General features: G+C 46.0%; 1 protein-coding gene across 5 annotated transcripts in view; it reads left to right on the top strand.

The window, feature by feature from the left end:
* Window positions 1-16,839, top strand: part of Zfyve26 (zinc finger FYVE-type containing 26) — a 61,335-nt gene that overhangs the window by 24,805 nt on the left and 19,691 nt on the right. For all 5 annotated transcript variants that reach the window (XR_008718792.1, XM_055595332.1, XM_055595331.1 and 2 more), the window contains exons 20-29: window positions 698-800; window positions 2,327-3,072; window positions 4,753-4,949; window positions 5,954-6,058; window positions 7,230-7,352; window positions 7,710-7,886; window positions 9,525-9,771; window positions 10,419-10,514; window positions 13,292-13,455; window positions 15,326-15,462. Coding sequence is in view for 4 of the 5 variants with exons in the window: in XM_055595332.1 (XP_055451307.1) it covers window positions 698-800; window positions 2,327-3,072; window positions 4,753-4,949; window positions 5,954-6,058; window positions 7,230-7,352; window positions 7,710-7,886; window positions 9,525-9,771; window positions 10,419-10,514; window positions 13,292-13,455; window positions 15,326-15,462 (2,095 nt within the window). In the remaining variant the exon portion in view is untranslated. The remainder of the gene's footprint in view (window positions 1-697; window positions 801-2,326; window positions 3,073-4,752; window positions 4,950-5,953; window positions 6,059-7,229; window positions 7,353-7,709; window positions 7,887-9,524; window positions 9,772-10,418; window positions 10,515-13,291; window positions 13,456-15,325; window positions 15,463-16,839) is intronic.

Raw genomic sequence — 16,839 nt, forward strand, 5'->3', positions numbered from 1 at the left:
CTGGGCTATGTAATAACCTATAAGAAACAAAACAAAACAATTCTGTCAGACCTGGGTCCATTGTGGATTTGAGAGCACGGTAGTAAAATCAAGCTTCTGACATGAGTTCTAGATTCTTTCTTGAATTCAAGTTCCAGGTGAATGGATAAATATCTGAAATCTTAAATTTTCCAGATTCCAAATCTTTTTAACCACCAACCTTATGTCATAAACAGGTTTACAGGTCATGGCTAAAACATAGATGCATGAAAGGCTACTGTATAGCCTTGCCTTTGGGGTCTGTAAATAAGACATAAATGAAACATCAATGTTATGCTTAGATCCAATCCCCCATGGTACCTCACTATGTGCAGGCAGACATTCCAGGAGCCAAAACACTTCTAGTCGCAAGCATTTCAGAGACAGGGTGCTCAGACCGTCAGCGTCAGCTCTGTCAGGTGGAAGTGAACATTGGGTGCCGTCTGTAACCAGACTGGCCCCTGATGTTCGTCTGGGTCAGAAGTCCTTAACCCTGTGATGTAGATTCACTTGTGTTCAGGGTCCCGTTGAGAATACCTGTCCCTGCTGCGAATCAACGGAAGGCTTGTTGGTATTGTCCTCGTTGTCATTCACAGTGTGACTGATCGAGTCTCTGAAACGGGGCCCTGAGCAGTTGCACCCAGCGGGGCAAACAAAGATTATTTCTTTACTCTCTCAGATTCCGTGGAGGTCAAGGTTGGAAACCCCTTTGTCCTCCTGCAGCAGAGCTCTTCCGAACTGGCGTCACAGCTCCTGCTTGAGCGACAAGTTCCCCCAGACAGGTAGGGGTCCCCCCGCAGCTGCTCTGATTCTTTTATAGCACATTCACAGTCAACATACTTCTTTTCTCTCTTGCCACTGCTGGTGTGTATGACTCTTCCCTCACAGATAAGCAAAAGCCAGCGGCTCGGCAACAGTGGTCATCTAGACTATAGGAAAATGAGCATTCTCAGACTTTTGAGAATATTGCTGATAAGGTACAAAAATCACCGTAACTCCGTGGGAAAGCATTTTATCAGCATCTACTAAGATTACAAACTGATTACAAAAACGGCCAACAAATATTTATAGAAGTAGCAAACATCCTTAACCATCAGGGAAATGCAAGTTAGAACTACTTTGAGATTCCATCTCACCCTAGTCTACTAGCAGAAAAGCATACGACAACAAATTCTGGGGAAGATGTGGGGAGACAGCAATCCTTATTCAGCCCTGATGGGAGAATCGACTGGCATAGCCTCTATGGAAACCGGTGTGGAGGTTTCCCCAAGACCAGAAGCAGGACGACTGGACGACCTAGCTAGACCAGTCCTGTGTGCGCAGGACTCTGACCTACCACAGAAATACTTACATGGCCATGTTTGTTGCCGACCTAGTCCCAAAAAACAGGGCAATAGAATCAGTTGGGTGTTTATCAGCAGGTGAATGGACAATGAAAATGTGCTGCATGTGCACAGTGGAAGCTAATTCTCTATAAAGAAAGATGACATTTGCAGAAAGGTGGATGAATCTCCAATTATTATATTAAAGGAGATAATATAGACTCGGAAAGACAAACACATATTATCTCCATATACAGATCCTAGCTTTTAATATATGATAATAAGTCATAAAACTAGAAAGAGAGGGGATGAAAAGTTTTGGGGTGGAGGCTGTATCAAATACACAGGATGTGAAAACAAAGAAGACAGCCAGTTGGTGGTGGCTCACGCCTTTAATCCCAGCATTCAGGAGGCATGGACAGGTGGATCTCTCTGAGTTTGAGGCCAGCCTGGTCTACAGAGGAAGTTTCAGGATAGCCAAGGCTACACAGAGAAACCCTGTCTCGAGGGGGGAGGGGGAGGATAGGAGCCAACAGATAGACAAGACTCGTCAAAGAGGACGGTCCACAAAAGCAAACTGTGAAAACACCAGAATGAAATCTATTATTTTGTGCGCCATTTAGAATTAAGCAAATCGATGGCTCTTTTAACCCAACAATCCATGTTGGGGACTCATCCCGGCATTTGATTGTATGTATGGAAAGTGGCACATGCGCAGCAGACCAGCCTTTTATGTTATTAAGAGAGGATGATTAAGAAGCTTCATTTCTTTTTGCTGTGCAGTGGCACCCCCCTGCAAGCACAACACTTGGGAATGAACAAGTTTGAGGCCAGCCAGGGCTACATAGCAAAGCCTGGTCTAAGAGAAATGTGTGAATGAGTGAATGAATGAATGAATGAATGAATGAATGAATGAATTTGTAAAAGACTGGGTGATGGTGCCTGTGTGTTCAGGCCTCACATGCTTTCTGATTCTTTTCCTCCAGGTTGGCAGCCCTTCTTGCAAAAGAGGGTCTCAGCCTAAGTGTGCCACAGGTCATTGTCAGCTGCTGCTGTGAGCCCCTTACTCTGTGCCCGTCTCGACAAAGCCAGCAGGCTTCAGCCCTTCTGACCCACCTGGGCATGCTGGCTCAGGGGCACACCTCTCACCTTCTAGATGGCCTGCCCCTCCCTACGCTCGGCTCCCCTCAACCAAGCGAGAATCCCTCAGCAGAGAAAAAGTCCCGTTCCTCCCCAAAGGATTCATCGCTCCCAGCCTTCACCTCCTCTGCCTTGGCCTTCCTGAAGTCCCGCTCAAAGATACTGGCCACGGTGGCCTGCCTGCGGGCTTCCCGAGGGACGAAAGTGAGCAAGCCCAGCCTGTCTTGGAAGGAGCTGCGTGGTCGCAGGGAGGCACCTCTGACAGCGGAGAAGGTAGCCCAGGAGTGCGAGCACCTCCTGGAACAGTTTCCCGTGCTCGAGGCCGCCCTGCTGGCTAACTGGGAGCCTCTGCGGCAGGCCTCTGAGCCAGGCCAGGGTCTCGCAGCCAGCCTCTGTGGTCAGGCCTGTCTCTCCACTGTGCTCCTGGGCCTGCACTCTCCCGTGGCCTTGGATGTACTAACTGAGGCCTTTGAGGATGCTCTGGTGACCAGAGATTGGCCACGGGCCCTTCAGCTCATTGACGTCTATGGGCGGGACCTGGACGACCTGAGCTGTGTACAGGATGCGGTTCTGAGCTGTGCTGCGGCGTGTGGTAAGCGGGACACTCCACCTTCCCCTTTCCCTGGACTGATGTCACTTAACATTCACTGTGTTGTGAGCGCGTGCAACTCTATAGAGACATGCCACCATACTCTCTCTTTACTGGGACTGGACTCAGCTTTGGAGGGGTTAGAAAATTTGCCCAGTAAGCAGAGTGGCTTTAGAATGGGTGTCTAGAACCAGTAACCCATGTTTTCAATCCTGCATAACAGAATTATTGTCAAGTGTGTAAGTGACAAGCTGGACCCTGCCCTCAGAGGCCCAGGATGGAGTTGCAACTTCAGAAGAGAACTCAACAGCCTTTTCCTGCGGAGTCCTTTTAGGCCTTTTAGGTCTTTGCTGCAGCCGTGCTGTTTTGCCAGTGCAGCGTGAAGGCAGCCAAAGGCCACACGTAAAGGGACTAGAATGTCCACATGCTCATAGGACGGCTTATGCAAAATGAACTGTGAGCTGGGCTGGTGATCAATGCTTATAGCCCAGCATTGGGAAGTTGAAGCAGGAGGATAGAAAGTTTGAGGCCAGCCAGTCTGAAAACATAACTAGGGACTAGGGAGATGGCAGGGAGGGTAAAGTGCCTGCCTATCAAGCATCTAAGTCTGGATCCCCAGCACCCACAGAAAAGGCACTTATCCAGCACATATCTGTAACCCCAGCACTTCAGAGACAGAGACAAGTAGATCCCAGGGGCTAGCTGGCCAGCCAGTCAGGTCAAAATAGCACACTCTGGGTCGGTGAAAGACAGCGTCTCAAAAAATAAGGTCTGAGGCCAAGGAGATGGTTCAGCTGGTAAAGGTGCTTGCCACGCAAGGACAGCAACCTGAGTTTGAATCCCAGAAACAACAGAAAAGGAGGAGAGAGCCAACTCCCACAACTGACCTCTGCCATCATATGTGTGCAGCTGTATTACCGTACACATATCACACGCACAGTACATGCATGCATACATGCACATCAAAAAAGTAAATAAGAGAGAGTTTCATGCATAATCAAAACAGGAAATCAGTTTGCTCCACTGGAGAACGCAAACGCCAGGTATGCTATACAGAGTGGCCTTGTGGTGAGGCAGCGCTGCCCTTTGAAAGGAGAACAGCCCCCCAAAAAAGTTCAGGAATACACTAAAAGAACTGTATGATACTACCTGCTTAGGATCTGTCTTTTTGTGTGTCCAAGGTCAGATTTATGAATGGGTGTGGAAAAGAGAGAGAGTTGTACTTGGTGACAGGAATGAAGCTCTTTTAACTGCAATAGCGTTTATGTAGGATGCCAATTAGAAATTGCAAGGAGCACAAAAGCCTTGCTTTCGAGATGAGTTTGCAAGGACACTGGATGCACAGCAGAACAAAGTCCTAGAGGTGTCCCTCCTTCCCTTCTGTCTTCCTTCCTTTCCTTCCTCCTTTCCTTCCTTCCTTCCTCTCCTGTCTTCTCCTGTCCTCTCCTTTGTCTTTGCTTCCTTTTCTTTCTTTGGAAAGTGTCATGACTGTGACAGGTTTGCATAAAGGGACAGTAGGAGTAGAGGATTTCTCTCTGTCCTTGGGTTCCAGGTATAAATCTCGTTCCAATCACATGGATTGGAAGGACCCTCCAAGCTCCTGCGTCATAAGATAGAACAAAGCCCTCTTAAGTAGCCAGGGCCTTTGAACTTACTGCCCCTGAACACTGCTTTGTCTTACAGACAAGGAAGGTTGGCAATACCTGTTTCCTGTGAAGGATGCCTCTCTGAGAAGTAGACTGGCCCTACGGTTTATGGACAGGTGGCCCCTGGAGTCCTGCCTGGAGATCCTGGCCTACTGTATTTCAGACATGGAGGTCCAAGAGGAACTAAAATCTGAGCTACAGAGAAAGTTGATGGAGCTGCGGGTCTATCAGAAGGTATGGGCTGTGCGTCGGGAGTAGGAGGCAGGCGTCTCTTAGCCACCATCCCCCTCCACCCATTGTCATAAGATGGGACATTATAAAAACAGAAAATGTAGGCTTTTCCTCTGCATCAGACTTCTGTCCTTATATGAATGAAAGGAGGAGTTCTGTATTGCTTTATGTTTATGTTTAAAACTTCTTGGTTTAAATACATTTGCATCAACCAGGGATAATAATGAAATTCATGTTGGAATGGTGCTGGAACTGGCCCACAAAGGTATTTTCACATGTGTGGTTGAGATTTGTACATATGCTACTTCTATTTCTTCCTATAGATTATTCTAAAGCTCAGCTAAATTTCCAGAGCCATTTTTTAATCTTTCAAAAGTGAAAGATTCTCGTGGGAATGTGTTCTGTCCAAGCTGGCAAGGCTCAAGGAGGCTGGCTCAGGAGGTCAGCTGCATAACCCATATAGAATATATGCAAAACTTCCCCTGTGGCCTAGAACAGAGCTGGATACATAACCAGTATACAGTATGTGAAACTTCCCCTGTGGCCTAGAACAGAGCCTGGAGCTCACAGGCAGGGTGAGCATGGCAAGGCTTTCTTTTCATGTCTCTTGAGTGGTTTTCATACTAAGCTAAAGTGCCAAGGGAAGGATGATCCACAGAACACTCAGGTTGGGAGAACATCTTGGGTAGAGCTTTGAGGTGGAGAAACTTGGGACAGATGACTTCAGAAGACTCGGCAAGCTTTTTGAGTCTCTGAGAACAATCCTCGCCAGTGAGAACTTCCTGTCCTCACTGCTGTTCATACCGCCCTCCAATTTTACTCCTGAAGAGGTTTATTATCTCTAAACAACATTCACCCATTTGCCTTCTTCCCCCTCTTTCCTGGAAAGTTCAGAAGCTTCACTCTGGGGCAGAGCTCGAGGAAGGGCTCTTCCGTGGGCATACAATGACTTGTTCGTGGAGGGAGAGGCGGACAGGTGGCTTATGGGTGTGCCCGTCTTTCCTCAGATCCTAGGTTTGCAGGACCCCCCAGTGTGGTGTGACTGGCAGGCCCTGAGGAGCTGCTGTGTTGAAGACCCAACCTCTGTCATGAACATGATTCTGGAAGCACAGGTACCACTTTCCAGGACAGATGCATCTTCCTTCCAGCACTGTGGCTCCGGTTGTGTGGGTAGATATTATAACTATATTATAGATATTAGTACATCATCTTTGCTTCTTTTAATTGTGAGATTTGCTGACACACGGGGTGATAGGATAATACTGCCACCACAGCATTCCTGTTTGAGATTTTCTACACTCCTATTTCTGATTGTCCCATCTCCTTGCCAACTCTAAATATTGTCTTTTTTCTTTTCTTTTTTCTTTTTTTTATTGCCGCTAGGGTTGTATCTTACTCATCCAAGTTGCATTTCCATGATGGGTCATGAATCTCCCATGTTTATTGTCCATTTTGGCACTAATAACAATGTAGTACTTCACAATGTAGATGCTTATTCAAACTGTCAATCGTTCAGGAAACATTTACTGAATGTTGCTAAGCACTAGGCTCTATGGCAGTGAGACAAAGATAATTAAGCTTATTGAGTGACTCACATTTTAGGGGGAAAGGCAATGTATGATGTACCCCAAGGTAACTGCAATATAAAATGTCAAGTGACAAAACGTAGCCCAGAGTCAGACAAGGCACCTGACCACCCCCTGAAAAACAGAAGCCGGGTGAAGAAGGGAGGCCTGGGCAGAGGCGTAGAGGGGCCATCCCGGACAGTAACACATTGGACTGTGTAGGCAATGATAAGGAGCTAGGTGTGGTAGCACACACCTTTCACGCTGTCACTCGGAAGGCAGAGGCAGATGAATCTATGTAAGTTCCAGTTCAAGGCCAGCCTGGTCTGCATAGCAAGTTCCAGAACAGTCAGGGCTACATAGAGAGACCCTGCCTCAAAAAAACAAAAATAAAAAAGAATATTTTTTTTATAAAACATGCATGTAAAAGTTGTAGTAAATGACAATAATTTTTAAGATTTATTTATATGTATGGTGTGTGCATTGTTGTTTTGCCTGCATGTTTGTCTGTGTGAGGGTGCCAGATTCCCTGGAACTGGAGTTTCAGACAGTTGTGAGCTGTCATGTGGGTGCTGGGGATTGAACCCAAGTCCTCTGGAAGATTAGCCAGTGCTCTTAACCGCTGAGCCATCTCTCCAGCCCCGACAGTAATTTAGAGGAACTGATTAAAGACACGTTTTTTTTGTTGTTGTTGTTGTTTGTTTGTTTTGTTTTCCAGGAGTATGAACTATGTGAGGAGTGGGGCCATTTTTACCCCATTCCAAGGGAACATTTGATTGGTCTGCATCACAAGCATCTTCTCCACCTGCTAGAAAGAAAAGAACATGAAAAAGCTCTTCAGGTAAGCTCTGATTCTTTACAGTTTTCATGGGGGAAGGGGTGAGGTTAGTCAACTCAGGTGACTGTTTCCTGCTGAATCCTATGCATAGATTTGTGATTGCTGACCTGCCCTTTTCATTCGTGACGGGCCACTTAAACTCATTTTGAGCTAGATACCTAGACCCACCTTAGGTGCCAGATGGAACATTTGGGTCCTGTGGAAACCACTGCCTATTGGTAGAGTGAGGGGGTGGCAACAAATGAGTTGAGAAAGATAATTAGTCCCAAATAAATGAACCTAACTATTATCTTCTCACACCAAACAAGGCCAGCCTCAGAGTTCAGCAGCTCTCACATCCTTCTCTACCCTCTGCTGCAGCTCCTGCAACGAATCCCTGACCCCACCATGTGCCTTGAGGTCACAGAGAGGTCCCTTGACCAGCACCCGAGCTTAGCCACCTCACACTTCTTGGCCAACTACCTCACCTCCCACTTCTATGGAAAACTGTCCACTGACCGACACCATGAAATCCAGGCATTGTACGTGGGATCTAAGGTGAGGAGCAAAGAGGTTTGAGGAAATGATGCCGGAAGAAGACTGCTGGCCTCACTGCCACTTCAGAATCTGCCCTCTCATAGGCTCTTATGCCAGGCACCTGCCACCCTTGGCTGTACTATATAAAAATCTTAACCTGGCAGCTCACCTTGTCCTAATTGAGTATCCTAAGGACTTATCATAGTCTTGCTACACTGCCTCAAGCTGTCCTTGGACTTTCCATGGTGCCTGCTGTATCATTATTTCTCAAGACTGACCCTGTGTTAGGATTACTGACCTTTTCAAAAAATGCTGGTAGTAGTCACCCAAGACAAATTAAAAGTGGTCATAGAATGGGAACTAGTTCTTTTTTAAAAGGATTTAGATGTAAGGATTTAAAACTGCTACTTGAGGGGCTAGAGAGATGGCTCAGTGGTTAAGAGCATTGGCTGTTCTTACAGAGGACCTGGGTTCAGTTCCCAGCACCTACATGAGGCTGCTCTCCACGAACAGTAACTCCAGTTCCAAGGGACTGATGCCCTCTTCTGGCCTCCAGGGCACTGCATGAATGTGATGCATATATAGACAAGCAGATGTATAGACAAGCACACACAAAAATTTTTAAATAGAATCCGTGTGATAAACCAGTCCATTCTCAAAGAAGAGTATTATTTGTCTCGATAATCATATGAGAAAACATTAGAGACACCAAGAGAAAAAATTACAAACAAGATTAAGTAATCCAGTAATTCAAGGTTTGAAGAGACAGGGAGACACGACCCTCTGCCTCTTTTATCATTTTTCTGGGTTTGTTTTTTTTTTTTTTTTTTTTTTTTTTTTTTTTTTTTTTTTAATATACTGCCCCCTCAAATAGAACAAGTGTCAGAAGAGCCAGGGGCATGGCCTTACCCTTAAGAGATTTTTTTTTTTTTTTTTGTAGCCCAGGCTGGCTTCAAACTCACTACATAACTGAGGCCGTTCCCGATCCTTCAGCCTCCACCTTTCATGTACCGGGGTGTAGGTTACCATGCTCAGCTCTTCATTTTGATTCACATCACTTAATTTGCGGGGGGGGGGGGGGAGATGGTAGTGAGCAGAACAGAACCAGTGCTCGTTGCTTGTAACCACTAAAGGGTGTTTTAAGTCTTCAGACCCTGGAGCTGCCAGGATTGGACACCCTACCAGCGTTGCTCTATTACTCGTTCTAACTATAACCTCACATAGAATGACAGCATTAGGGGTTAAGCAATGCTCAGCCATGTCTGGAGGGTCTAGGCCATGGTGTAGGCTGTTGCTGTCTGTGGGCCAGAGCTAGCCTTCCTCTCTCTTTCTGTAAATCCATTTGTGTTGGAACAGGACACAGCCATTCACAAATTCATGTATATATCTGCCTGTGCTTGTTTTCATGCTACATTGGCAGAGCTGAACAGGTGTTAGGTCCTAAACTTTATAAAGTATTTGCTGTCTTAACCCTCACAGAAAAAGATTAGCAACCTCTTGTCCAGGTAAAGGTCCTTCGAATAATTGTCAGTGAATTAGAAGTTCACTCTTGCTTCCCGAATGACAGTTCTGTCCCTGTAACCTTTTCACATCCCTGCAAGAATAGTGAGATTCTCTTGAAGCTTGTCCACTATTTTCTTCTCTCTACCCTGTAAATAGGTTCTTCTGACACTGCCTGAGCAGCACCGGGCTAGCTATGCCCACCTGTCCTCCAGTCCTCTGCTCATGTTAGAGCAGCTGCTGATGAACATGAAAGTGGATTGGGCCACCACGGCCGTGCGGACTCTGCACCAGCTGCTGGCCGGACAGGAGATCGGCTTCACCCTAGATGAGGTTGACTCGCTGCTCTCCAGATATGCAGGGAAAGCCCTGGAGCTGCCGTACCCTCTGAGGGAAAAACGATCAGGTGACTAGTGGCATGCTACACAGCAGCTCTACACGGAAGAAGGAAGGCCGTGCTACTCTTGGGTTCTATTTTCTCCCCTTCCTAACCGAAGGGAACTTCTTTGTTACTTAGGCAAGACCTGGATCTTAGGAAAAGGGCCAAACACTCCATACGTGATAACATAAAGGCATGGAGGAACCAGACCCCCTGACCTTGAGGCTGTGCTCCTAAGCGCTATCATTTTTATGGGAGGCATGCTTCATTTCCAGGGTCACGTTATATGTCAGTTATATGTGAGATGATTCAGCTTCTTCTAGAATGAAAAAAAAGAAAGCAGTCTAGATGATGCTCTTGGCCAGCTCCCTATTCCACATGGGGAATCTCTTAAGTGTCTTTACGTCTCCTGTGTATTTTTAGATTTATTTTGAAAAATCTGCTCCATTGTCTCATGTACCTTAAGACATGGCTTATTTTTGTTGTTGTTGTTTGTTTTGAGGGACTTTAAAAATGTACATCTTGGACCTAGTTCTTTTACCATTCTGTTATACTTAATATAATCATGACGGAACAACCAACAAAACCAACAGCTGTTTGCACTCAGCACGTAGCATGGGAATAAGGATGCTTGTGGGAGACCAGCGTTTTGTCAGCAATTTCTCTTTCGACAGATTCTGTGATTCACATCCAGGAGCTTGTCCATCAAGCTTCAGACTCTGAGACCCTCTCTAGATCATCGTCAGCTGAGTTCTCTGCTGCTGCTACTGGTAAGAACTTCTTGTTCTGAGTATCTGTCTCATTCTTTCACCCTTTCTTCTTTTCTGCTTAAGAAAGCTTCTTTTTTTTTTTTTTAATAATTAATTGCAGCTTTTTACTTCCCAGTAGATTCAGCATACAGCCGACTCCCATTACAGTGTGTCTGTATGAATCTCTATAAACACCCAGTCAGTGAACCCGGAGCTGTTACTCCAAGAAGAGAAAGCTATACGCATACTGGCATGCATACACACACATACACACTCTCTCTCTCTTTCTCTCTCTCTCTCTCTCTCTCTCCCTCTCTCCTTATACATGTTATCTTATTAGAATCAAACAAAGTAACTCATCCTAGTAGAGTCCTGTGTTCTTATCTTACAAAAGAAAACGGCTCAAAAGTACCCAAGGTAGAATTCAAAGTCTGTCCATCTAATATGGAACCAGAGTTGCTTCTCCACCCTGACCTGCCCCTTACTGTCTCCATACTCTTGTCAGTATCACATGAGAGCTGACACAAGACCGTCACCTTGATTAACCCCTACTGAGAACCTGAATGTTGGGTGACTCAGAAATTTATCTGGCCCAGACATGCCCATAACTAGCTGTAAAAGCAGTGGGAGTATTGATTCTTGAGGTCTCTTGGTTTGCTTCTCTGATGCTGGGATAAAATACCAACCAAACGCAGCTTGCAGAGGAAAGGAATATTTTACCTTACACTTCTTGACAGCCTGTCATCACTAAGGGAAGTTAGGCAGGAACTGGAACAGAGAGGAATGCTGTTTACCAGCTTGCTTCCTGTGGCTTTGCTGATCTTGCTTTCTTAAACAACCCAGGACCACCTGCCAGGAGTGGCAGAGTGGGCTGGTCCACACACAGAGACACACACACACACCATCAATCACTAATCAAGAAAAGGCTCTACAGACATGCCCACAGGCAGTCTGATGGAGGCAGTTCCTCAAGTGAGGGTCCCTCTTCCCATGTGACTCTAGTTGTGCCAAGTTGAGAAAAACTAGCCGACAGGAGACTACTGATTCTGAAGTTACACATTTTACTGAATAGACAACATTGTAAATACAGAATCTGTAAATGGTGAGGATTAACTAATTTAGCCCTTATGAAATTTCTATTGCCCACACAAGGAGCAAGCTCCTTGGAGGCCTCAATATGCTTTGGTCACTTTTTTTCAGCACCCTTCTTTCCCAGAAAAGGCTCAGCAGATGTTCGGCCAAACGGTCGAGAGATCAGGGCTCTGGCTGCTGCTAACAATCACAGTTCTGTTCAGTTCAGTTTCTCTGCTGGTAATGAAACTACTCTTCTAGACAACAAGAAATCCCTTTCCATACCATAAAGCAAGGACCATGGCATTTCCTGGCCATGCTTCACAATAACCAGCAGACTGAAGGGAGGACCCAGAGTCTGGGTATCAGTGCAGTTTTGTGCATCGCTGTAAGGCAGTATGAACAGCTTTGGGGGTAGAGGGGACCCTATTTTATGTGTGTGACCGTCCTTCTGATGGGTTGTTTTCAAACAAATCCCACATGTACATCATTTCACCTGTGAGGATGTCATTACAAGTTTCCAAAAGGCAAACTCTTTTCCAGACCCAAGCCACTGGAAGCTGGAGAGGTGGTTCCGCAGCTAAGAGCATGTACTTCTATTGCAGAAGACCCAAGCTCAGTTGCCAGAACCCACATTGGGTGACTTAGAGTTGGTGGTAACTCCAGCTGCAGAGGGAGCAAACACCGTCTTCGCGATTCTGTGCGCACCTGCACTCACATGCGTGTGTACCCACACAGGGACACGGGCATACACATAATGTAAAAAGAAAAGAAAATCTTTTTTAAAAATCAAAACACAATGCCATTATTGGACCTAAAGGATTAATAACTATTATTATCAAATAGCGAGTTAACATTGAAATATCCTTAGTTGTCACATAAAGTCATTTGTTTGTTCCTAGTTGTTTTATTTCTAACTACAGCTCCAAATAATATTCACATGTGGCATTTGGCTAAAGTGTCTCGTAAGTCTGTGTTAATCCATTGGTCAGCCTATCCCCCCTCTCTCTCTTTGTTACTAATTCCCCTCGTCTCTCTTATTTATGGAGGAAACAACATCATTGGTCTTGTATACTGGATTTTTTTTTTCTTTTTGAGACAGTTTCTCTGTGTAGCCTTGCTGTCCTGAATTCAATCTGTAGACCAGGCTGACCTCAAAACCAGAAATGCACCTGCCTCTGCCTCCTGAGTGCTGGGATCAAAGGTGTGTGCCATCACCACCTGGCCCACATGCCTCATTATGACAGTGAGGGTCTGTGTCCCCTAAGTCTCTAGTGCATGAATAGTTGGATCTACAGCTAGATGTTGAGGTGGACTTAGTATTTTTTTTTAATTCCATTTATTTACTGTGTGTGCACACGTGTCCCATAGCACATGTGTTGAGGGCAACTTGCAGGAGTCCGTTCCCTCCTCCTACCAGAGTGGGTCCCAGGGCTCACACTCAGGTCTTCAGGCTTGGCAGCAAGCCCCTTGTACCCACTGAACCAGCACTGCCCCCCCAACACACGCTTAGTGGTTTTTATTAGTTATATGTGATAAATTTTGTTGTGCATTTCCAAGGGAAACACACAGTGTCCCCCTGTCTCTCTTTTGTGACTCAGACAGCCATTGATAAACTAGATCTATCATTCCAGTAGGGCCTTGTAAAATGGTAAACATCCCGTCTTTCCCTCTTCACTTATAGGCCGGAATGTTGACGAGCTTTTTCTCTGACTTTCTTACCCCAGGAAGTGCCTTAGTCCGTTCCCCCAGTCCCAAGGAGAGGCCTTTCCCTCCGACTCAGCCGCCGCTGGAGTTTGTGCCCCCAGAAGCACCCCCTGCCAGGGATCAGTGGGTCCCAGATGAGACCGAGAGTGTCTGCATGGTCTGCCGCAAAGAGCACTTCACGATGGTAAGCAGCAGCCCCCCACAGTAGCACCCCTCCAGGGCCAGCAAAGCCGAGTGCCAGCTGAATCGTCCTTCAACCCTGAGTGCATTTTCAGGATCCATTCATTTTAGTAGGCATCCTCAGACCAGCCTTCAATTATACAACCATTGTTGTTCTCACTGGATAATAAAAACAGGCAGGAGTCACCAAGTCTTTTGGGATCCTGTATCTCTCACGCAAAGACTGTGACCTGGTAGTAGTAACGTATGCTAACTCAGGAGAGCAAAGGCTCAGCTCCTTTCCTCAGATCTTCTTCCTAACAGCAGTGTGAGTACAAACATTTTCAACCTCACGTGCCTATTATAAGCTACAGATTATATGTGAGCTGGCTCCATGGAGCTGTTAAAACTATATACATATAATTGAATATGGTATTGCAGTTAATGCCAGCACTTGTCCAGTAGATTAGTTCAGTAATGATGCCATTTCTCTACATCTCTTTCCTCTTCATCTATGTAAGAGTATAAAATGGCTATCAACCTCTAAAAATGGAGTGAAGCAATACTTCTTTAGAAACAAGAATAGTTGGAGGGGCCTGGGTAGGCAGCTCATCTGGTAGAGTGGTGGCCCAGCATAGACAAAGACCCAGGTTCGGTCCCAGTACCACTTAAAGTGGATGTGATGGCACACATCTGTAATCCCCAGTCTCAGGTGGAGACAGGAGGATCAGCAGTTCAAGCTCACTGTCAGCTATGTAGTGAGTTTGAGGCTAGCTTGAGCTACAAGAGACCCTGTCTCAAAAAATATGCTGGAGAGATGGCTCAGTGGTTAGGAATGCTTGCTGCTCTTACGGAGGACCAGAGCTCAGTTCCTAGCACCCACAACAGGAAGCTCACAACTACTTCTAACTCTAGTTCTAGGGGATCTGGCGCCCTCTTCTGGCCTCTTTGGGTACCTGCACTCATGTGCATAACCCACTCACATACACACACACACACACACACACACACAGGAGCAGACACATAAATAAAACGTTAATGCCATAAACCACTTGGTAAAGGCTGTGTTCTCACTTTACCATCATTGACTCTATAGAAATGTGAGCCTCACTAGCTAAGCAAAGCTTTTCTTCCTTAGGAATTTTTTTTTACTTTTTTAATTTGGGTTACTGTACATAGAATCTGTAAATAATAAAGGTTAAGTATGTCTAACCCTCATGAAAATTCTGTGGTTCACACTGACTAGAGGGCCTTGGCTGTGCTATCGTCACTGGGCAGCACCCTGTGTCCTCAGTCTCCAGTCTTCTTCACTACAGCCGCATTCAGAAGGAGCTCAGTAGTTATTTTACCAAATGGTCGGGAGAGCAGGACTCTGGGACTCCCTGCCGAAGTTTGCTATACTTTGGGCTGGCTTAGAACTCACTGTGTAGCCCACAGTGGCCTCAGACTCTCAGCAGTCCTCCTGCCTCAACTCTCCCAAGTGGTGTGAGCCGCCACACCCACCCTCCTTTCCTATTGCTTCCATACAGAAGCAAACCTTGTCCAGAGCTATTGACTGCAGACTGTGTAGGACCTAGAACATTTGTGTCCCAGCTGAATAATACCTAAAATGTCTGTTAGGAAGGCTTTGTTTATTTTGCTTTTCTTTTGTTTTGTGTGTGAGAGGGACAGGGACATTGAGTATCAAACCCAGGGACTTATGCACTAAGCTAAATCCTAGTCCCTAAATGTGACCTTTCTGAAGACGAGGACTAATATTCTCATTTTCAGTAAAAACCCAAGTGCCTGGTATTCTTAAAATAAGCCATAGTGGACAAAAATCCAAGTGTAAATGCATGGGTGACAATCTCACTTTCATCTCTTCCCTTTCCTTCTATCCCAATGACTTTCCTCAGTTTAACAGGCGTCATCACTGTCGCCGCTGTGGGCGGCTAGTGTGTGGTTCCTGCTCCACAAAGAAAATGGTGGTGGAAGGCTGCAGAGAAAACCCTACCCGAGTTTGTGACCAGTGCTACAGTTACTACAACAAAGAGTGAGTGTCCTGCAGCAGGGCTGACACCGTGACGGACCACTGTCACCTCCCTGGGGCCCTCACGCTTCTAGTTCTCCCACTGCGCAGAGTTTTGAACCTGTTACACTCACAGAGATATTCCGTTCAACTTAAACACCACCGTGCCATCAACTGCACTATGAGATGCTTGTAGAATGAGTGGGCTTGTCGGAGAGGCTTTTAAGATGGGAGTTAGGGAAAAGAAGGAAGTGTCCAGAGTTCTTACTGGCTGTTCTTCCTGATATCAAGATGTGTCAGCCCTTTTACACACTGAAGTCACAATCTCAGCTTGACACCTCTGGCCATGTGGCTCCACCTGGGCTGGGAACAACATGCCTACACCCGCTGAATGCAGGCTCATTTGCCTCAGCTCTGAACTGGGTAGTCATCTTGGCTTGTTACTCAGAGACAAGCCCTTACACCTTCCTGCACACAGCTAACCTCCAGATGGATTTCAGAAACGGCCCCTCCCTCCAGCAAGGCAGATGGGTGAAGATGATACTTTGTGAGTCATGGTTGCTTGGGCCTTTGGTTTTTTGTTTTGTTTTTTTCCTGCTTTTCGGTTTGAGTGTGAAGTTTAAGACTCCAGGAGCACCTGGGGAAAATCAGCTATGCAAAAGCAGGATTGTTTTTAGATTCTCATGTTTTATTTTATTTAGCAGACTTCACTAGATTTCATATTCTACTCATTAGTATATTTGGTCATATTTGCCCTGATGAGTATTGACTACATAGAAACAAAGGCATCCCGTTAGCATTGTACAGTTCCTGAAACCCTAACGTACCCACTCTCTGCCTTCCTCCATCGCATGTAGGACAGGAATTGCCCAAACACCATCCTGATGGGATTTTAAGTGAGCAGTCAGTATTGCTGGGAGTCTTATCATCAGTCCTCTGCAAAAGTTACATTACCTAAAGGAACCCCCATGTTACTAGGGCAACAGCCAGTAAACACACCACAGGTGATCGATTGGGTACAGTGGTGATAGCACACACAGATTGGCCCAGAGAGGCGAGAGAGTTTCCTGGAGGTGGGCCTAGGAAATGAGTCTTAAAGAATGAGGGAGTTGGTAGGAAAAGAAAAAAAATATCTAAACAAGAACAAAACAGAAAAGAAAAATTCTGCCTAGAGGTTGAGTAGCACAGCAAAGGCAGAGGCAGGAGAAAACACTGACCATTTGAGGAGCTGTGAGGAGGTAGGTGACAGGCTTCTTCTGATCAGTGGACCCTGGGCTTAAAGCTGGCAGCCGACTCCAGAAGACGTAAACCCTGGCACGAGATTTGGTGCCATAGACTGGGATAGGCCTAGGTTTCCTTATACACATCTTAAACTTAGCCCCAGACCAGCGCTGGGGGTGG

The sequence above is a fragment of the Psammomys obesus genome, unplaced genomic scaffold (genome assembly GCF_907164565.1).
Source record: "Psammomys obesus unplaced genomic scaffold, mPsaObe1.curated_primary_1811, whole genome shotgun sequence".
NCBI classification, from domain to species: Eukaryota; Metazoa; Chordata; class Mammalia; order Rodentia; family Muridae; genus Psammomys; species Psammomys obesus.